Genomic DNA, 23,711 nt, shown 5'->3' with positions numbered 1-23,711 from the left:
CAAGAAGATATTAGTCTGTATGGTTTTTTGCATTGTTGTTATATTCAAAATAACATTATCGATATGTATTAGACTGATAATATAAATAAAATATGTAATTGTTTGTACGCATATTACCGTATTATAATATACTCAATAATATTTTTAGTGTATACAAACGGTGCGTAACGGCGACTAGTGCCGAAGTGATTGATCGACTCGGATGGGCGTACGCCATAGCCATTTTGTATTGTTATACATCCATGTACTTTTCGCGTTTTTAGCTAATCGTACATACTTATATAAATGATGTTTTATTAACAGCAAGTATGATAGGCGCCTAATAACGGTCGGTATCGCGTTCCGTCCGCCGTCTTGGTACACGTTACTACAAAAGTAGCCGATAGATCCACAGACAGATCTGCTTCTGGTCTGCACGTCACAGCATACTATCACAGAGTAAGTCCGTATGGAAAAACTTAACTCATTTCTTTTCTGCCGCCGGCGAATATAGTTTAATAATATGTGTTAAGAGGCCACGAAGTTTTGACGGTTTTATATTATACAAAATGTTTATTTATAAATCCGTAAAATCCTAGTGACCCACATTATACCAGTAGGCTTGCACTACAATAAGTATACACAGATAACATAGTAAAATAACGAACAGCAGTTAGCAGAGCAGAGCTCTTCTGTCGAAAACTCTCCACAGACCATACAGCCGAGGAAATGTCTAAAAAGGGTTAGGCAAAATTCTGAAAATTATTAATACGGTGTCCGGCCCACGCTTGTTGTAAGACCGTTGCGCCATCCGTGGTTTGTATAGCTGTTAGTCGCACACAATGTTTTTTTTAATCATATTTTGCTCATTAAAAATCAGATATTATCAGATTATTATTGATCAGATAAATTGCTTCTGCGTTGGCTTGTACTTGAAAAAAACTCACCGTGCACGGTTGGCGCAAGTGTGGTTTGTAATTGTTCAAACACACGTGCGCCACATTGATGCATTCGACGAGTTTGTCAAAAGGTGTTACGAGTAAACAAAAACGGCGCCATAGGTAGATAATAATATGTTTCACAGTATTTCGTACTGTAAATCTGGTATATTTTTAATCTGTGAGCGGCAATTTTTGATTTGTATCACTCACTGCTGTTATATTGTATTAGTGCAGAATGTCGGTGGACTGCTGTCGTTGGCGGACGGACGCCGTACGTGGCTGAACAGCACCGGATCGTGGAATCACTATTGCAGCAAACAGTGGACGTTGAAACCGATACGGAGGAAATGTACCAGTAAGTGTGTGTAATGCACGTGTATTCCTATTACCTATACCTATGTCCTATACTATCCAGTCGTTTTTTGTTATATCGTGTTATGCTACTTTCGTGACCAAAACGGTCAAACAGAAGAACGCGAACAACCGCTCAAGGTCCGCGTTCCCAATTTGGGGACCGTTCCTACTAGTTATGCCAGTTCTTTACATGTTTTTGTTTCACATCCGAGACGAAGGCCCCGCAGATTTCAGGGACGGAGTTAAAACAGAAATGTCCATTTTCGACTTAAAACAGGGTCGACTTCAGACAATAGACGACAATATACTTCGAAAATTGCTTAGGAGCATTTGGAATTATTGGAGTTATTTATCCATTAGTTTGTTCTGTTCATATTACAAATAAAACAGACATATTACAACGCAAAAACGTCTGTAGGCGTAGACGCAATTCCGCAGTAAGGTAGAGATGGTGTAGAGTTCTAAGTTCTTAAAAGTTACCACTTAAAAAAAACAGAACCCATAAGTTAATACAAATATCGATAGACACATTATTTGAAAACTATGCCAAAATTGTACTCTTGAAATAAAACTGATTGTGAATTAAATATACCTTGTTTATTACTAATATCATGAAGCGTACTTACATATCTAGTTAATACTATATATGGCCTGAAATGTAAGCAATGTTTTAAAATGTGTAGCTCTATTAAAGAACGCTGTTAGATCCTTTGTCGCTTTTACCATTTTTGATAAGATTACATATGATCTTACCCCTATCCCAAGATTCAAAAAACAAATGTTTTATGGACCATAGCTTCTTTTTTGAGGAAGCAAAATACTAAAAGTAATTTTTTAACAAAAAATATTGGCAATTTTATCAGCTAAAACTCAAAATGTAGTTTTGTGTAGTCGGTGTTCCTGATTTTAAAATTAATTCAAATTTGAAAATATTGCGTTTTAATTACAATGTACAAACAAAGTCAAATAAGTGATTCATAACATTTTTCATAGCCTTACAGTGTTAGGTTCTTCGTTCCTTTAGTTATACAAATGTACACCAAAGCTCTACAATCGCCAATAACTAAAATAATTTTTCGTTGACCATTGCTGTCACCCAATCTTTCTTCTACATGAGTATTGTTGTTGTTATTATTGCTAACGACTTCATTGTCGAGTTTATTATACCTAATAATATTCTTACTGTCATTGTCTATGCCCGTGGCTGTGTCGTCCTTGGAGTGTACAAAAAGGTTTATTATTTTTATTTTCAACGCATTAACTTCTGCAGGTCGAACGAAGAGAAGAAAATATCTCAACCAAACCCAACAGCGTTGCGGCGGACGACGGAAGCCGTTGATTGTTATGTGTATGGGATGGGCGTTTTTATGCGAATGTCATCTCCAAGTGTGTGTGTGCACTTGGTTCGATGCATATTGCGCGTTAAGTGCACGCAACTCGTCCCTGAACGGCACTGCAATAATTATTCTATACTGTCCCACATACCTAATGTACTTTGTGGTAGTGCAACATAAATGCACACGACACATGACGTAGGTTCGGATTTTATAGTTTTAACGATCGACAGCTCAGCTGATCTTAATAATAATAATAATAAGAACGCGGAAACTCGTTTACCACACACAAACACATGTGTAACGAGAATTTCGACTTGCGCAATCTGATATTATCTGGAAAACATATAATATACCAGATACCTTTATAAGTGTGTGTGTGTGTGTGTGTGTGAATGACGAGTTTGAGTACATGATAGTATGTTATACTAGTATAACGCCAACTTAAAAAAATCTTTTAAGCATTAGGCGTCAACATACAACACCAATCATCCTTATAGAGAGGGCGCAGATATTATCAATAAACGGTTTTCACTTTTTTATTTTTAGTATGGTAGATATATTATGTTCAATGACGTCTGTACATTAGTGACTTTACAAGTTGGCGCTTATTGCAATTGTAAACACTATTCTTGGTCGTCATGTATGATACTTTGTTTTTTTTTTGTCGAACCCGCGATGCTATAGGACAGACATACTTCAGCGATACCGTTCTCTGTTTATCATTGGTATAATTTTTTAGTCTCGGAACTCACCGAGATGAAAGCAGTGACTGTTTTATAGGATAAGGCGAATCACGTTGAGTTAAAACGGCAGCTTGGGGGAATTTGTTGTTTGATGGCGTTATAATATACAAAAGACTTATCCTGCAATTGAATCGACAACAGCTCTTACATCGTAATATGGACACAAGAAGGGAAAATGTACGAAGAAAGTGTTTTATAATAATCCCTTTTTAATACCACTGTAAACCGCTGACAATTAATAGAACGGCTGGTGTCAAATCAATAGTATCATTCAAATTTGCGCATTGCGAATTTATTTTTAACAATTATCTACAGAGTCGGGTTGGTTTAGCTGTGCCATCTAAAGTTATGCAAACCGCATCTTGACCTAACCCAATGACACGCTATTGTCCGTTGTGATAATAACAATAATAACACCAGCGTTCTAACGTGACACGTACCGTGTAAATGTCACATCAAGGGAAACAATGCACGTAAGCCGACGCCTGTACATACAAATAGCTAATACCGCTGCTAGGTAGGTCTCCTGTGACATTCAGCTTGCAAAGTTCCAGCACCTCTATAAAGCGTCACTGATACGTATTGTTGAACTCGGTCGCTTTCCGATTTATTATATTCTAATAAACTTACAGCCTCTAAAGCTTCGACTTGCAGTACATTGCCCAAACAACTATACGGTGTAATTTCTATTATCCGAGGTCGAGTCAGGCGGTAACGATGCGAACCATCGATCGGCACGTACACGCATGTACAACATCCCAACCATACATTCAGGCCCATCGAAAACAGATTAACGACTGTCCTGTACATCATAAACTCTTCGGTAAAATGCACGGAGGTAGCATACACAATGAGTCTGGGATCTTTTGTTCTCGAGGCTTTCGTTAATACCACCTCGTATCTTATAGGGATTTTCGTATTCTTAAATCTCCTTCGTTGCTGATGCTGCACACATTTATAGTTGTATCTTAAATAAAGCGCGTTCTTCGAACAACCGAGCAATTCGAATATAAATTGTGCACACATATATAAAACGTTGCGAATAAAAAATAATTATTATGTTTAACGGCGTTTACTGTATTGATTTCAGCAAATTGCAGCTAAATGAACCGCGCGAGAAACTTTTTACGAAGCTTTGATTAAAGAAAATAAAAATAAAAACTCGTAGAAATGACAAAGAAAACTTGGTATCCGAACTCAGACCAAAAGGTATATTATATCCGCCCATGCGTTGTTTTCTTAGTAAAAAATAACAAATTGAAATTTCCATGCAATCAAAGAGTTCAAAATGCGTTAAGCGATCAGTTAATATGCCGAATGGGCATAAGGCACCTGTTGGCCATGGTTTGACAGCCCACAGGAACAGGCGATCGTCGTTTGGCAGATTATCTAAGGTAAAAGTGTTGATTAAATTGCTTTTGCTAGGTGAAAATTGCTTAAGAACTATTTATCAGAGTTTTCGAATTGTATTGCTTATTATTTAAGTTGGGATATTTTCTTTGTGATACAACCATAATATTCATTAGCCCTCCTAAAAAATGTAACTGCACGTCGTGTAAAGTCATCGTAAAGGTAACTGGATTCGAAATGTTGAGTTTTTTTCGTTCGATACGTATGCACCTGATTATTGTCGCAAGTACAGCAGATTATTTGGGGCCTGGAAGTAAAGTTTAGCAACTTGACTATAAGAAAATGTCAGCAACTAAACTGACATAAAGCTTAAGGCTTTTTTATCCAAATTTTGTGGGAACCCGGAGGAATTTGAAGAGTCTTAATTTCACAAGCGACCCCCCCCCCCCTCTCCACATATTAATGTCAGGAATTTTTGTACTTTTTACGTATCAGATAAGCAGCTATCTATATGATCGACTTTTGTGATTTTTTCGTGGCCATTAATATAGTTTACTGGGTCGGCATATACTAATAACTATTAAGAGATGACGCCAGTACCAGTGCTGCTGTTAACGTCGGACCGCACGCTTATGTTACCAATGTGTGTGTGTGACTGTTAGTCGATCTAGCGCGAGCTGTGGGCGTGACAGGTGTAGGTAGACGATCCGGCATGTTATAGTAATAACTAATACATAATAGTAATAATAATAATAATGACATTATAATATAGCAGTAATGTTTGTTAGGCTTACGATAGATCTCAGAAGTAATGGGTGGGGCGGGTAGACCAACATCAGCTGTGAACGATACGACTGAGAAGATGGGACGCCTACTAGCAACCGTGGCAAGGGCATGCGAATCGATAATATTATTAATATGATTATCACCACTGCAGTAGTTGCTTCAATACTTCCGAAAAACGCAGTTACCGTACATTGACAGCCGACTACAAAATAAACTTTTAAAACAATCTTGCTGAAAGATTTTTATTTTTTTACGAGATATGTTAAAATATTACAATAAAAACCGTTTGTTAATGTAATGCTAAGCTAAAAGTGCTCCTAAAAATGTTTTAATGTAAGCCACTTAAGTGCATGCAATCCATTGCGTGATGGCAAAATGATAAATGATTGGTGTATTTCTTGTTGTATTTTGCTACTATAAAGTTACTTCTCAAATTCTGCAGTTAGGTCTATAAATCATGAATATTTTTACTTATATTATTATTATAGACAGAAGAGGAAAGCTAAAACATTGTACAGCTTTAGAAATTTGTAATCTTCTTTTGTAGTCATTAGCCATGTCTATGTTTATGATCTAAATCACTTTTTTATTACTAAATGTTTAGTGCTGATGTGGAATTCAGAAATGTTTTACCTATTGTCGTTTTATTTGTGCTTAGATAATATTTAACATTTAGACGGATTATAACGAAAATAACATTTATCCTACTCTACCAACATTTATTTGTACACTTAGTGTTATATGTGTTACTTTTTTTCATGAATTTAAGTATATGTATATGTATAGTATATATTCATCCCTTGACCCCTGATAGACTTACGCATATTTTTTCTTGACTTTTATTTTGCTTACAATTTTCTATAGTGCTACTAGGCTGACACAAATTTTTATTTTTTAAACAAACTTATTTGTATAGTCACCAACAATTTGTTAGTAGTGGAGATGACTGAGCAAATGCCAAGGACACATCGACTGTAAATTATTATTAGTATTTATTACTTTTCACCTGATCAAAGAGTAGGTTACATGTTCATGATTATTATTCGCACGTGTTAGCAAAAGGCGTTCACCGTTATTAGGCACCCATAAAATTACTTATAGCTAAATATTTACGTCAACGGAACCGATTTTCGTCTTTCTCTCAAGACAAAAATAAATACATATTATATTCTTTTCGCGTCGCCATCGATGACGTTAATGAATGGTAAATCTAATTAGAAAAAACCTACGACATCGTTGTTTTAGCAATTATATTTCTATCGAACACCCTGTGCGGTTTGTGTGAGCGAACCGATTCTCCAATTCTTACTGTTAAACCCGTCATCATAATATAGAGGCGGTCCTCATTATTGGCTATTTCTTTGATGACAAAAAATACAGTTAATTTTTACAATATTGTATGTGCATATTATCCTGTTATGAAGAAAAAAAAACCTCGCCTCGCCTATTGTGTATTACATTGGGAGGAATGCATTACCGCTAATCCGACGTAACGCGTTATCGTAGTGACACGCTCGCTCGGTGAATATTGTCTTCGTTAATAGTCGTTCCTATACCGTTATCATCGTGTAGGATTGGCACGTGTAGATTTACATAAAACGCTAAAAGACACCTCAAAACCAGATCCTATGAAAAACGCCCACCTCCTTGTAATTAACATGCACCAGTGCAACAAAACGGTCTGTGGCAATACAGTTTTGGTGCTACCTAGGGTCAACTTTTTTTGAGGAGTCTGCGTAGCCTTCGTAATACTGATACCATAGGTGATAATATAGCCTTCGAGATCGAATAACGTTTACCGTCAGTAAACTTTCTTAAAGAATCTAATGATTAGATATTTCAGATCATCTATTACAGAATCAACTGTGGGCATTTCCCAACAATTCCGTCAACAATCGTGAGGCGAAAAGGGAAGAGAGACCTGATGTTACAAAGTGTTAATGACCGGATCAAGTTATGATAATATAACCCAATTGAGTGCAGTTATTTTCTATAGATTTCTGTTGCTACATTTATAATATAAAAGATGTAGTTTTTTATTGATTGAAATATGTACGTGGAAGATGAGACAAATCGTACCTATTGAGTAAAGGTTGCGACCTATATTTCCGACCCTAAACAACTGCAATAAATGACAAAGTGGAAAAAGAAACTTGTAATTTCATGTTTTTTGGGGGACCAAAAATACTACTACACTTAAGCCCTCTGCGCCTAGTTGCGTTTATGTCGGTGTGGCACCATAACGAGTCAATCGCGATTGCTTAAGATTACACGCGACGGATAGTTAACCGATAAGGACACTACCAGTAGTCCAAGCTCGACTATACGACAATTATAATACCTACATAACTATATATTATATATCAATATAATGGCGAAGATGATATATTGCAAGTTACCCAGATATGTATCCAGAAACGATAGAAATGCATCTGTTGTGCATATAGAGTTGTTGTTCCCCTTTATGAGTTTCTCGTGAGTATACATAGTTCTTACCTTATACAGCTATTTTGTCATTAAAAAGTAAAACCATAAGAAAAAAATTAATTATTGATGCAATCATAAATCGATCAGCTAATTGTACTCTTTGGGTTCAATTGCGCAACGGTGTGTTCAAAGAACATAATATTATAGTACGCCAAATACAATAGTTTTCATATTATGTTATCAAAAATTGGTCAATGCCACAAACAATGTCACATTTATCATTTTGATATTTGCACTCAATACTTAAAAGTTGTAGTCTAAAGTGTATCTGTACTTGGGGTCTAAAAGCGCATACGCCTGGTAAACAACTCTTACAACTGCTTACTTTGATAGGTCAAAAGTTAACAGTTTATTCCTTTTCTCTCAAAATCAGGAAACCAGAAATACAATTTGGTGTTTTTTTTTTTTAAATTTCAACGTTTACTTGGTATAAATTCCCAAGAAAAAAGGTCAGGTTGAATCCGCCTTAAAACCAAATTGTGTTCAATCCCTTTCTCTACCAAAAAACAGTGGTTTTATCAGTAAAAAAAAAAAATTGGCACAATACTTTTAGGAGCTAAAAATTCTACTAAAAGGCAGAAGGTGTATTATACGAAAATATATCTTTATAATTTAAAAAAAAAACTATTTTCAAATTAGTCATGTGAAATTTCGGCAGTTATTGTTTTTCAGTTTTTTCTACTTTAAACTATATTTGCATGAAGCGTGATTGAGACGACGCTGGTCATGCGTCGACTGAAGGTCGTTGACGGACAATAAAACACAACCTCTCCTCCTAACTCCTATTGCACATACATACATACATATCATTATTCTTATTTGATTTGTATTTATTAACGATTGTCCGTCTTTGGATTTTTGCTAATACGACGTGCATCACTATGAATAAAAAACTATTCAAACAAAAAAACAATAGGTCGTCTGCCGCAATAATATCCGCATCGTATCCATTTTTGATAGAAACAAACAATATAAACAAAAGGTATAATAATATATTATTTTAAAATCGATCGTGATCCGCGTTTTTTATGTATAATTATTTTCCAAACAATCGTAATTGACTAATTAGTTATTACGGCTCGTATATTGCAAAATGTTCAAGAATCTGCAGACCTTGATGAATCGCGATTTACCCATTATGATTACTTTTGTTTTTTTTTTTATAATAAAAAAATACTTCTTGTATTACCCAGACCAGTAGCTGCTACTCGGTAATTGAACGTTTGAAATTACCGCATACTCAGTTCATATAGACGCAAGTACCCTAAGGTCTATATGGCGACTGGCGTGATCAGATTTTTGATTGGAGAGATTATGTACAAGGAAAAAGAATATACTTATCGGTTATTACGTCTGACAATAAACTTAGTGAGACTCATAAACACTGTATTTTTAAAAGAACATAAAATATAAACGACTCTTTCTAAAAGAATGCCGTAAAAAACGATAAAAAACAAGTATAGTATACTTTGAAACATTTTTTTCTAGTTCTCTGTCTCCTGGCGTTTTAAATTTTGCAATATGTTATCATTTTTTAATACTTATGTGGCAATGCGTTTAGTTTCCTATAAGGCTGACTTCTGTCAGATTACAGTAAAACATTTACCGATCGAATCTTATCAGTAGCTAATTTTGACTTTTTTTATTTTATTATTGTTTTCCTAATAAAGTAATTTTTAAAAATGCTCTTATAAGTAGGTAATAGGTATAGATTGAGTATAGGCAAGCCAGGGCAAGATACTAATTTATATTGTACGGTTTATTAACAGTAAATTGTAATCAGTAACCTTTTTGTAAAATGAAAGCTTTAATGCTAGTTTAAGCAAAGTTACTTAATGTGAAATTGGATTTTTGAATCGAAAGTACAGATTTATTCTAAGATATGAATTGGTAAATTAGATAAGTTGTATTTATTAAAAATATATTATAATAAAACATGATGGAATAGAAAATAATGGGATAAGGTTTTATGAAATGGTGTGTTTGTTGACAAAATAATAACTCGAAATCAGATATCATGGAGGTAATATCAATTTTATTCGGAAGATATAACAGTATGTTCAACAACATCTTTATGCTCAAATTTTCGTACTGAATTTAATACGGATTATTTTAATATTACTGAAAAAAATGTAAAAATATATGTTGTAAAATGCTAATGTGATTTTAAAAAAAAACTGGACACAAAAAACATTTTTAAATATATACAAGCGATTTCAAGATAATGAAGTCGAAAAACACTTTATCAGATCAAGTTATTATACTCGTAATAACACTAAAGATCATTATTTTTTTTTATTATTTATAATTACTATCAAATGTCAAACGGAACGAATAGGATGAAATTCAATTTTCCAGTTAACCTTATTTATTATATTATTCTGATAGCTGGAGACACGTTTAGACGACATGTGCGTTAACGTTGAGAAATCATTTATGGCACTTTGTTACGAATGTGTAATAAACTTTCATTTTTTTCTTTCATACCCAAATATGCATTAGGCACTGTGGTTTGTTGCCGCAACACGATCACAGCACAAAATTTTCGTATAAAATGATCGCAACATCAACAACCGTAATTTACCAAGTACCAATAATATATATAGACACGAAATAATATATGTGTTGTCTGCATCGTTATATAATTATTATTATACATACAAATAGTATAAATAATTTGCTTACAGCGTAATTACGTCCCTGCCATATATAGTCATATGTATGTATCTATTTAGTAATGTGTGCGTTGATGTGCGGGGGCCATTTCATTTGCAAGTCCACTATCATGATATTAATAGTTATATTATTAATTAATATTATTATCAGAAGCCGCGCTAACAGCATAAACTCTAATATTAGTTCTGTTCGTTATTAATGCCATAAAGAAGTGATGACTAAACAAGGGTAAAAACAAATAATCCACCAAATTTGTTTTAAAACTTTTTTTTTCTTTGGCCAAATGTTTTGTATACAGTTCGTCGACGGTACTTGTCAGCTGGCTTAAAATATGTATTGTGAATTGTTTATAATTTGTAATCGTCAACTAGTTACATATCGTCTTACCGATCGATTATTTAGGTGCATAGTATTGCATTGTATGCGTGTGTGGTTTTGTTTGCTGGCCAAAGGTGACGCAGAGGCGTCAAACACAAAAAAAACCGTTGGTCCAACAGTGACACGGAAGGGGACGCTGGACGAGTAGATTGCCGACGGACTAGCTCCTACGCTCCGCGTTCGGGTGTCTTTTTTTAATTTTTCATAACTAACGGATTTTTTAATTTTATTTTATTGTTACCCATTACAATTTATTATTGTTATTGAAGAAAATACAAATAAGTCATTGTATTATATTATTTGACAACCAATTAATGTAAAATACGGCTCGTGCGACGAATTATATGTTTCTTTTAATCTCTAAGGCCCACTACGTCCGGAATGAACGAACCGGCGGGACACGACAGACTTACGACCGTTAAAATATTTCAATATTTATTGCCATTATATTTTTTTGTTGTCTTGATAAGATCGGCTATTAAGCTATAGGTCGCACGAGGCCAATGTTATGATCTTAGTCTAATGGACCATTCGCAAAGATCAGTGGTCATCTCTCTCTCTCTCTCTCTGATCAGAACAGACAGTAATTATTATTGTCTATGGAATTTGCTGTACCGTGTACAACCTATTGTCATAATGAACTCAACAAGCTGTCGAACGTCACTAGTAAATGCGTTTCGGATTTGCCCTCGATTAGGGTGATCTGTACTTGGTGTCGAAGGCGAATACAAAAAAAGCGGACGGTAAACTTTAATAATCGACGCAACGTAGTTTATCTGTATAGACGGTGACACTGCACTACATATTATTATTATATTATATACCTACTCGAATAGGTCGTTCAACTTGTCACTCACCGCGGGTATAATATTATATACTTGCGAGGATATCAAAAAATAAAAATAAGAAACACGACGTGGGTATAAGCCACACATACCACTGTGGCTGCCGCATCCATTGTATTGTACCAAAAATATGTATCTTTGTAACGGCGCATAAAATATGCTAACCAAATCAAACGAGATTTCCGAATTGGCCAAACAGTAAACAGGGACACTCCTACGCGCATAACAGAGTTTCTTTATTAATAATAAGAAGAATAATTTTACGGATTTGACGTCGACATAGTTTCTTTATACCCATCGTACACGTTAACCTTACAATTAATTGGCACACTATCTTACGGTCCACGGTCCGGAGCTGAAAAGGTATTGTTTTCACAAAGACGCTATTATATTTTTATGTCTCAACTCACAATATTTCCTAAACCGTTGAACTGATTACTTACTTTTTTAATAAATCTAAAAATCAAAAATCGTATCTGAAAATTATTTTATAAAGCCATAAATGAAAAAAATCCACCTCTTCCCATTTAAAATCGAGAAAACATCCCAGTAGTTTATGTATTTTTCAACTTAAAATAACGGCATATTAAAACTTTTCTAAAATTTGTTAAAATATGCTTATGAAATATTCTTTATACGTTTGAGTATTATTGCAGCAACTCTTTTACCCAAAAGTGGTAGAAACTTTTTAGTTTCCCATTTGTAGGTGTAGTTTTAATGTTTAAGGTCTGACTGAAGGATAGACGACAGATGTAAGTGGGAGCTATAATAAAAACATTTTCTCGAAAATCTGTAGTCGAACTTTGCTTGTATTGATATTAAATATCTGTTTAGAAATGATTTAAGTCTTAATTTTAGTCATAATAATTCTTGAAAACCTAATACCTCCCCAAACCCACAATGCTCCGTCACTACTACCTATGCGGTATGCCCTGACCCAACTATGCTGACTTTTTTTAAAAATACAGTATTTTGAGGTGTAAGTATACTTGACAAAGTAATCAAGCTGAACGTTAAAAAATACATCTACTTATTTCACGTGTACACAAAAATACACGTATCCGATGTTCCTGTTTAAGTTAGTCAATTTTCAAGATACACAAATAACTGCGATGTACGTAATTAATCGAAAGTTCCAGTAAAAACATCTACAGAACTGATGAAATGCCAAAAAATCGTTTGGTATCAATTTTGTATTGTATTTTGCAATACAATCTAACTTTGTTAAGTACAAAATAATTCAGATTTCTGATTGTGTTGTATTCTAAGCTTGTTTGTGATTTCTTCATCATTAGTTCCCATTACCGTTAACTCCACCTTGATCATTTTTTATTGAGACCTAATTGATTGTATCGTCTTAGAAGCCGAAATTTCGCTAAAAACACTATTCACGGTTAAAACCAGACCCTTTGGCCAAGTAGTGTGCAAGAAAAAGAAACAATCGTTTACTTTAAAATCTCGGCGGACTGCCACAACTTTCATCAGATTACCTGCCTTACGATGCAGATTTATCATTCGTGTTTGGTACATATAATTGTTTTTGGTAGTAATAACAGGAATTATAATGGTATAAAAGTTTAATTTGTCATTCAGAATTTGAGTACTCCAAGCTTGTTACCAACCTAAAGCGCTATATCACAATATTGTATTAAATAGTCACTGCCTAGAGCAATTGGTTAATTTTTATTTTTGAGTAGGTAATATAACTGGAAGGTTTGGAATAATCTTCCTTGTACATCTTCCAGCTTTAGGTTCGTCAAATTTCTTTCTTTTTTTTTTTTAAGAGAGGAAGAAAATTACCCTTGTTTACTTTTAATGTATTATAATTTTTTATTATACTGTAAAAAAGTACTAAGTACTAGGTATGTATTGGAATTGTCATAAATATGTAAAAAAAATATGGCTAAAAATGAAACATCGGAGCTAAAAAAATAATTTAGAGCGTACGTTCACCGTGGAAATTGGTCAAGGGCAAAGGTCATAATTTTACACACGCCGATGCACGTGAGTCGAAACGATTAAAATTATAATCCTAAAACGCTTAGAACCGTTTGTTTTTTTTAATTCAGAAAAATGCATTTAGTAATACGGCTATCGTCGCACTATTGTACTATTTTGAATACGGAGTACCTACATAAATTCTGCATAACATTATACCGCATTATTATCTTGTGACCGATATGTTGAATTGCCTAACCGTAGACGATTTTGTGTTCAAGATGTGATTGCGACAATGACTAACAATGAAATTATATTTTGGTCTTATGAAAATAATTAAATCCTATTGTAGTATGCGTTTTTTCAATTGACATTGTCTGGATATCGGCTAGGTTTTTGGTGAAGTTAGAACGCACGCTTAACGAGACTTAATATACAATTACAATCGTTAAACAATACCTGTCTTGATATTTTTGACTGGGAGTATTTTAACCTGACTGTGCAAGAAGAAGATTAAGCATCTAGTTATGTTTTTTTTTACTTTGCTCTTGTGAGTCCGAAGACTTTCGATTGTCAATGTCGATATTGTATTGAATGTCTTTCTTTAAGAAAATATTATCGGGTTTGTACTCACCATGATCCTTTAGAAACATTTAAAAGTCCACCGAGAAAAGTCGGCCGGGGTTCATGATCCGTAATAAGTACACTGGGAAAATATTACTCAAACAAAATATGCAGCACCATAGAGAAAAACTAATTTTATTATTGGCAAATAAAAATAAATTTCTTCGAATTCCGTTTGTGATGTTTTTTGAAAAAGTGTTGGCGAGCACGTTTTTCGCGCCGTGCCGTCGTCTCGGTCGAGCACCGGATCAGTTGGCTGACTTGCACCTGCACCACCGGACCGCGGACCGGCCGTTTTGAAACTAGTTCGTACTTAGCCGATGATCAATGATCGCGCCGCAGATCGACGGACCTCCGCACAAAATCCGCGGGCGCCCTACTCCCGGACGTCCCAACGCAACAGCCGGTCCGACCATGGTTGAATCGCGCACATGTGGTATAGACGTTGTTGTGCTGATCAGTGTATAATCCGGTAAACCGACCGTCAACCTTTTGGCACCATCAACCAACTTCTTGAGCTTAATAATAAAAAAACGTATAATCCGTACCGTTAACAAGGTTTTATCATAATTTTGAAGACAAGCCAGGTGTGTCTGGTTATTAAAGTCGAAAATATTTTCCATAGCCCAACAGTACCTTTAAGTGTACATCACTGGCACTTAACTTAATTTTCAAGTTGTTATAAAATCACAATACAAACCGCCAATAAACCAACTTGAAGTAAAAAACAAATAAAAGAAAATAAATTTGATCGATATATTAATAATATTAATATTAAAAACTATTTTCGAAAGGGAGAAACGGATTTATAAAATAAAAATAGCGTTTGAATACGTTAAATTAAAATCAGTTACAGAATACAATTATTTATAAATTATATTTTTAACACAGGCTCTCATTTCCCTAAATCTAGTAATGATGAGAATACCTGGATTTGACAAATTATACGAATTTTCCGTTTTCAATTTTTTTTTTCATCGAAATTATACCCAATTTTGTACAATTGTTTTGTGTTTTTAACAGACATTTTTTCTAGGCAAAAGTTTTTTTCCGAGATTAAAAATGTAGTCCAAAAAAAACTATGATGTCCCTTAAAGTTAATCAAATCAAAATTTTAGTCCTATATCCTTAATTGTAAGGGAACTTGCAGTATAGTTACTTATTGTTTTACTTTTGGGTGATACGTTTAAAGGAGTAACTTAACACAGGTCAATACACATTGCTAAAACTTAAATAATAAATAAATAGTGTGTTTATGGGAATTAATTAAAAGTTTTTATATAACTTTTTAAAGGTCTTACCGTTTATTGTGCTCTAGATTTCATAGGAGAGCATTAAATTGGCTAGTCACAGTTTATTCAAATATAATAGTTAAACTCTTCCGGTAAATAGTTATATGTTTGGACATGGAACCGGACTTGAAAATGTCACTATTTCACAACAGCCTTATTTTATTTCCTAAAATGAGCTAAGATGAGCTTCGCCTAATAAACAGCACTTAAGCTATGGTTTCGGCCTATAGCTAATAGAATGTATAATAAATCTAGAAAGGAGATGGGAAATAGAAATATGATCGGTTATATGGTTGGAGTATGGACATAGTATTACTGTAGATAGGAAAGTTGTCGTGTCACTTTAATGTAAACAGACACATGAAAATAAACGAGAGAAATATTTAAAAATATTCAGTATTTTTTAGGGTTAAGCAAAACTGAGAAGCCTGAGAAGTTCGAGTAAATGGATAGAGAAACGGGGAGGGCGAAAGTGTATAAAGTAATAACAATCCACCTGTGTGGGATAGGGGCGTCAAGGAATTATGTTTTGTAAAACTATGTAAATACATACAATTTAACGTTAATCAACGCCCACGCCGTTACTATTTATTTCAATTTGCGCTTTTTCAACGACAAAAGCTAGTACAAAAGCAATAATAATAATACATTATACATATATACATGCATGTGCGTTTCATTATTCTTGTTTACAATACCTACGACTTTTTTTTTATTACTTTGATAAATTATTATGTTTATTTTATTCATGTGCAGATTAAGTATGCGTCGAACTTACCAATCTATCTATGAGTATGTGTCCATTAGATACTGGGTTTTTTTTCTATTATTATTATTATTCAAAATTGATATATATATATATATATATATATATATTAAGTATTAAACTGTTTATCGGCGGCAGTGTTTGTCTGGTCCTATGTTAAAAGTGCGATGGTGTCTTTAGTGCGATAGTATGATCCGCCGGGATTACTATCAAGATAATTTTAATTTTAGCAATGATGACTGCAGTTTGCAACGTCCAAATATGGAAATAACCGCCATGTTTATCCAACAAAATATAATAATAATTATAATCGGTGAACTTGCGAATTTCCGTTGCCCGAAGCTACAAAAACGGTCGCTCAGGTATGAAAGCCAATCAGGTATGATAGCCAATCAGGTATGAAAAAAGAACCGTTGGCAGCCGAGGTTGTCTTTTGCGATAATAAATAATATTATGTATACTGTTACCTACAATATATAATGTATTTGGCACACGTGATCGGTTAGACACGCCAAAAACAAATATCTAATTATAAACTATGCAGATGCACTAGTGGTAATGAACCTTGCGGTAAGTATAGCAACATTAATGTCAAAGTCGCTACCTAAACTTGTTACCATAACATCTGAACAAACACATAATGGCCACTATTTGAATGAACTTCCGTTAACCGCATATTATAATACTTCAAGTTTAGAAATTCAATATATAAAATACTTGCAGTATGATAACATCCCACACAATAATAAAAACGTACATGTTTTTTAGATGTATTATTTCTTGTTAGGTTATGTTTTGAAAATAATTAATGTGTTATTTTGTTAAATTTATAATACATAAGAAGAGAAGATATTTAAACATTTTTTATTATAACAATATTTTAATTTACTGTCAAAATCATTATGTAAACATATTTTGAGATTTGAAAAAAAATATTGTAACAATCATTATGAAATACTATCATAGTTTTAGTTTACTATCATATTTAAAATTTTTAAAATAAATTATTACCGTGTAAAATTAAATGACCACTTTACCGACAAATAGTTTGTGTGTTATAATGTTTAATTTAGCTTTGATATGGAGCTGAAAAGTATTGCTTTTATAATGATGTGTTTTTTTCTATATTTTTCTGGACCACGATTTTAGCCACTGCGCCGATTAAATTACTTTATGTAGCCAGATAGAGTACCTATCTAAAAACCTGTGACCTATCGGAGTTTTTGTGTATCTAATCAAATTAATTTTGCTTAAAAAAAAAAATCAAATTTCTTTTTTTATTATGACAAATAATTAAAATATTTTCTGAACTACCGCTCGTTAATCAATATACCTGGGATTTATCATCTATGAACAACTAAATATTTTAAAAAACAAAAACCCATAATCAGAATTCTTTATTTGGGTTCAAACTATAAGTTAGGTTACAAGTTAAGTTTGTACTTAGCCTTGTAATGTACCCGTAAATTGATTCGCTACGATGGCGAAGCGACTGCACCTAAATTTATGTAAAACACACAAGTATGTATAATATTAATAATTGTTAGGCGAGAACAATCCCCGTTAGTCGTTCATTAAAATTATTGTAATAATAATAAAATATATCGTGTAAAAATAATTATAAGTAAATATTGTAGGTAAGTGTGGAGTATAGAACATTATGTACAAGAAGGGATTACGTCAGAATATATTATAATAATGAGCAATGGCGTTGGCGCAATTTGGCAGGTGTTTCAAGTCGATGTGGAAAGCACAATTAACATGTACCTATTATTGGGTATACCTTTGGAGAGTTTATATTATTTTTTAATGGGATGCATTTAAGTCGCGAGGCGCGTGTTGCAACGCGGTAATAATACATTTTTATTATTATCAATTATTATCATCGAAAAGCAATAATTGAACTTTAGTAAATGTGAATTTTGTGTGCAAAACGCGTGGGGTTCGCCAGCTGTTTGTTGTCGAATGACGTCCGTTCAAACGATAATCCGCGTTATTTTGCATTATAAATTATAATTATTATTACAACTCGCACGCGTTCTCCATAATATGTATATACCTATTTACAACAATATTTATGTATTGTTATCCTTGTAACATCATTAACAACGACGCTGTCGAAGATCAGTTCTACAATAATAATAATATATTCTGCTAAACCTTCCGAAAGAGAAACACCGACGGCGTGCGTGGGCCGGCGTTAAGTGTTTGCTGTTATTGTTTTGCAGCCAAACTACATTCCGGTTTAGTATATGTCATATTGTGGTCTATTGAAGTTGAGTGAATAACTGATGTCGAATGACTCCGGAGTAAAATCTAAATTATTAGTCGTTTACCGGACAAGAAAGAAAAATGGTTACGAGTTAAGTAATTAAGCGAAGAATCGATATTAATGGAGACAGTTATCTTTCGATGTTTGGTCTAAAAAGCCGTAACCAAAAAAAAAAAAACAATAATTTAATACACAAAACACAGAAGTCGAAAAAGAACCATTGTTCTAGACGTCCTAACAGCAGCGTAATAATCTCGAGAAACAACCTATATATTATATACCTTATAGGTACTATAGTATGTAATCCAAGTACCTCCAGGTTTTTTGTTACCTATAGGCATAGGAGCTAGTATAGGTATTATCCTATTATTATTTCTGTGTTAGTTTTGTTTACTAACTATAGGTTTCACTGGGAGATCGTTGCTGCTGAATAACCATCAATTATTATGTTAAAAAATACTTTTTGCACTCAAGGCTGTAGAGAGGCACGCGACGTTTCGTCCAAACATAACCTAACTTAGCGGTCACGGCTTAACGAAACAAACATTTTTTTAAAGTACCAATGCGATGGTTGTAGGAATAATGATAATAATTAATATTAAACAAAAAATCTTATTGAATATTTAAATGTTTAACCCTAGACTACTTATAACCACAGCCGATTAAAATAGTAGGTACATTAAAGTGAACAAAATGCATGTCCTAATAAAAATGTATCAATGAAATTTGAAAACTCTTTAATGATTACAGGCATATTTGAAAGAAGAGGGCTGTAGACTGTAGTTAATTAGCGCCCTTAATTTTTTAAGTAAAATTGTGCCCTTGCAGTGACAAACTAACGGTGTGCTTTTTTTGTTGGGCGGTAGTCAATGCCCAATGGCACAATGACGCGATAGAAAGTCTGTGCATATTTATCTTAGATTATGCCTTTTATTACTTCTAGGGACAAGATTTATATTAGACCGACCCACGTACAAATAGATAGGGATGACATTAAATACTTGAATATAATTTTGATCACAATATTTATTGTAAATTAAATTCAGAAATTTCAAAAAGTCGATCAGTCGTGGGGTTGACCAGTTTCTCCACTATCTTCTTCCCAAAATCCAGACATGTGTCACAATAGTAGACGAATGAAAACTGTACATTTTAATTTTTATAAGATTATACAAAATATATATACACTTCGGACAAAAGGGTGCGGACCTTATATTTATCTACCACGCTGCGATTCTTACTCACGTCTTCTTGCAATAAATTCGAGTGGACCCGATGAGATTGCAACGAGAGAGAAATTACATATTAGTGAAACGAACAAACACGTTTCCATCTTCGGTAGACGAACGATTAAGTCTATTTCGTAACGTTCCACGGCCTCAGGCTAATTTGCTCCTTTTCTTTGCCTATTATTATTATTAACGTTACAGTGTTACGCGTGCAAACAGATGTTCTCTGCAGCAAAAAAAAAACATATATTCCAGTAAAATCGAATAAATCCTGTAGGTTTTCCATTGAAAAATAACTGTAAATCTGGGGGAAAGGCGATTATTATTATTATTATTATGATTTAGGTACTGTTTACAAATATTCACAGCGACCGTTGTCGCCGTCGCTGCGCTTATGAATTATTCAACGATTACATTTTAGTTGTTCATAACGCCTCAATTAAATGTACGATGTCTCCGATCCGTTAGCAGCACATATGCGTTAATAATCCAAAAAAGGTATAGGACATATTATTATCATTAAAACATGTAAACGCAAGCAAATCATTCATCTTGTTGCCTGCCTTCGGAATCGCCCTCGTGCAAACATATAGACTAACGGGAATCATCCGATAATAGGTAAAATAATAGCTTAATATAAATAAAAAACTAATATTATAAATGTTTATGTGTCGGTTATGAATAAACTAACAAACAAACTATTACAGTTTTTGTCGATCCGTAATAGCTGTAAAAAAAAAATAAATTCTAAGATGCCTAAGAGTCAAATCTACTAAAAATAATCGTATTTCTAAGCCACCTAGTTGAAAATCGAATTCGACAAGTCTAAATACTATTTTTGAGACGCGTTTAGGATTTTTCCGGTCCAGGAGATGACGGCTAATATTATGCTGCGTTCTGGTGATACTCGTCAGCTCCTGCCGTGTCTTTTCTGGACACGGCCGGGAATGCATAGGAGTCGTACAACGGTGCACCAGTACATTGTAGGCGCCCTGGTTGTGAGGTGTTTTCATTTTTCCAACTTAAATTTTACGGCCGCCGCCGTAGCCGCGTGGGCCCATTAACGGTGAAAAGCCTAAATAGGTTACGGTGTCGATGTTTGGGGTCGCTAAAGGTCATCCCGACCCCCCGTAACCGGATCACTAGGTCGCAGACAGCTATGACCGGGATCTTGGCGTAGGGAGCCCGGTTTCATGTACGCGGTCACGGCGGTGGTGGTGCGCGCACACCACACTACCCGGGTCTCTACGCGGCAGCGGACAGTTCAACTATATCGATCCCCGTGTAAGTACTACACGAAATTTGTCCTGGTTGCCGCCATCATAAAAGTTATCTCGGCGAGCGGCCCTAGCAATGGTTGTACTCGTACCTACCCGGTTCAGTTTTTGCTTAAGCACGTTATATAACAGGAAGTCTTGACCGCAGGTTCTTAATAGCTTACACAGAAAACAAATTTAAGACATAAGTATCAGCCACATCTGGCCATATCTTTGATCATTATTATCAAATACATACCTATTAAAATGCTGTTAATCTCTACTACTATATAATTATTCGCCGATATTTAAAATTTCCTTGCAATAAATATATATATATATATATATATATTTGTATAGGTTGTCAAACGTTTTATTTGTTAGCATCGAAGGAGATATAACTTATTTCTTTGTGTCAATAAATGTATTTCATAAATTCAAAAAAAAATATATCTCTTGTCAAATTTGTTGAAATTTAGTATACTTATATAACAAGTCTAAATATCAATATAATTATATAGTATACTATAATATGCATAGTATATAATATATTCTAAATTTCAAGCTTTTATACCAGAAATCACCTTTAAAATTACATTCTAGTAGTTTATAGTGATTTTTTCATAATAAAAACAAATTTTGACTACAGAATGTTTTTTGAATGTAGATGAACAATTTAGACGAGACCCACTTTCAGTCTAATTTACTGCTTTTAAGTCCTAAAGTTTTTCCTTAAAAAATTATCATACAGCATACTTTAATATTTTAAGCTTCAGATAAAAATTAGTTGACGACGATAGATGTTTGGGAATTAATTTTACTGCGTCAAATGATTAGATGTAGATGGGATAGAATTAAGCCTGGGAAACAATTCGTGAAAATCAAGATGAACGAGTTAAAACGAGGGTATAGTTGCAGCAACCTGTGGAACCATTGAACACTGTGGCACGCTGGTTAGGAGGAGTTGTTAGTTTGAAGTACTGATCAATATTTTTAAATTTTATAAGTAGAGGTTGTATATAACTAAAATTGTAAACAAACTTTGTTACTTTTTAGTTTCGATATTTTTTATTTATTGATATAACCAAACGTTCGGTGCCATTATGTAAATGATAAAATGACAAAAATCGATAAATGCATTGTAAAAGCTATGATGTACTTAAAATTATATTTTGTATTTTGCGATTAGGTACGGTTGATTGATTGATTGTCTATGATTTTTTGTGGACGTTGGGACTCATATATCGTAATTAATAATATAATAAAAATATTCTCCATACGCAAAAAAAAAATTACGTTATCGTAAAAAACAATAATTTCTCACCTACGCATCGAAGTTAAAATTAATAACTAATTTTCACTTACATATAGTTCGTATTTTGACATTTTCATGTCTTAGCTCTGGCACATAACCAAAAAAAGTGTTACCAAAAAAGCGTTACGCTGTTATTTTAAAGTATGTGTTGTATTCACAACGATCAAATTATAACTGAAAAATAAATTCAATAATTTAACAAGTCATATTCCCTGTGAATTGTTTTAGACCAGATATTGTGAAAACACTAAAATATTAGCCAGAAATTTGATATGTTTACTAGCTACCTTAGATACTAGCTTGTTACTGCTTGTTATTATACTTTTTTATTATCTGTAATTCCACCACTACTCTAAATTTATTCGGTACTTCAACGAGACATGAATATGCTCTTTCCTGGTTAAAAACTCGACTGAAAAATGCTTTTTTTATATGCAAAGTATTTGCTAAGTTATGAAATATTTCGGTTAAAACATGAGAAATCTTTATATTTTTTTTTAACCCACAATACAATTCACCGCATTTAAATTAATAAATAAATACATTTTATTAATCATACTTATGTAAAATATTGTATGGAAAAAAACTGCACGATTGTATTCTACAATCTATAGCATTTACATTGGCCACAGACCACGTCATGTTGACTCATAATTTAATTGAACGTTTTATATGACAGAATTAATACCTCTGAAATATTTAATTTATACTCGAGTAGAATTTCATTAAAAATATATTCACGATAGGAATTGTAGCACAATCGTCTAAGGAAGACATTTAAAATATTATTACTAGCAATGTAATAATTAAAATAATAAATTCATAAATGTACCTATATTAATTATTTACTGAGCTGTTCTTATAACTGAATGTGTATTAAAAGCCTTCTTAGAAATATTATTCTGAAATTATGTTAAAGCGTCTTTCATACAACTAAACACGCTTAGATTATAATTCATTTGATGATTGTTTGAATTCAATTATATTATTCCTTTTGGTAATATTTACAATTTTAAACTACCAAATATAGAAAGTAACTAATAATTTTAAAATATAATGAATTATTAAGTCATATGTATTTAAATTATAAATTTTAACTTAAAAATTATTCATTTTGACATATTTTTAAAATTATAAATGAGT

At 33.3% G+C, this 23,711-nt stretch overlaps 2 protein-coding genes across 2 annotated transcripts in view; one reads left to right on the top strand and one right to left on the bottom strand.

Moving 5' to 3' along the window:
* The window catches only part of LOC126833785 (uncharacterized), a 30,840-nt gene extending 16,090 nt beyond the window's left edge, over positions 1-14,750 (bottom strand). The window contains exon 1 of the mRNA XM_050565328.1: positions 14,449-14,750. Coding sequence (XP_050421285.1) covers positions 14,449-14,467 — 19 coding nt within the window. The 5' untranslated portion in view covers positions 14,468-14,750. The remainder of the gene's footprint in view (positions 1-14,448) is intronic.
* The window catches only part of LOC126833784 (protein EFR3 homolog cmp44E), a 39,470-nt gene continuing 16,921 nt past the window's right edge, over positions 1,163-23,711 (top strand). The window contains exons 1-3 of the mRNA XM_050565323.1: positions 1,163-1,275; positions 4,445-4,563; positions 4,635-4,748. Coding sequence (XP_050421280.1) covers positions 4,525-4,563; positions 4,635-4,748 — 153 coding nt within the window. The 5' untranslated portion in view covers positions 1,163-1,275; positions 4,445-4,524. The remainder of the gene's footprint in view (positions 1,276-4,444; positions 4,564-4,634; positions 4,749-23,711) is intronic.

Source organism: Adelges cooleyi, unplaced genomic scaffold (assembly GCF_023614345.1).
Source record: "Adelges cooleyi isolate 19-005CV unplaced genomic scaffold, UGA_ACOO_1.1 ACOO_flye_CR_arks_rails_tigmint_CR_PRNA_2, whole genome shotgun sequence".
Taxonomy (NCBI): Eukaryota; Metazoa; Arthropoda; class Insecta; order Hemiptera; family Adelgidae; genus Adelges; species Adelges cooleyi.
The sequence above is the reverse complement of the archived record's forward strand: the minus strand, read 5'-3'. Positions and strand labels throughout refer to the sequence as shown.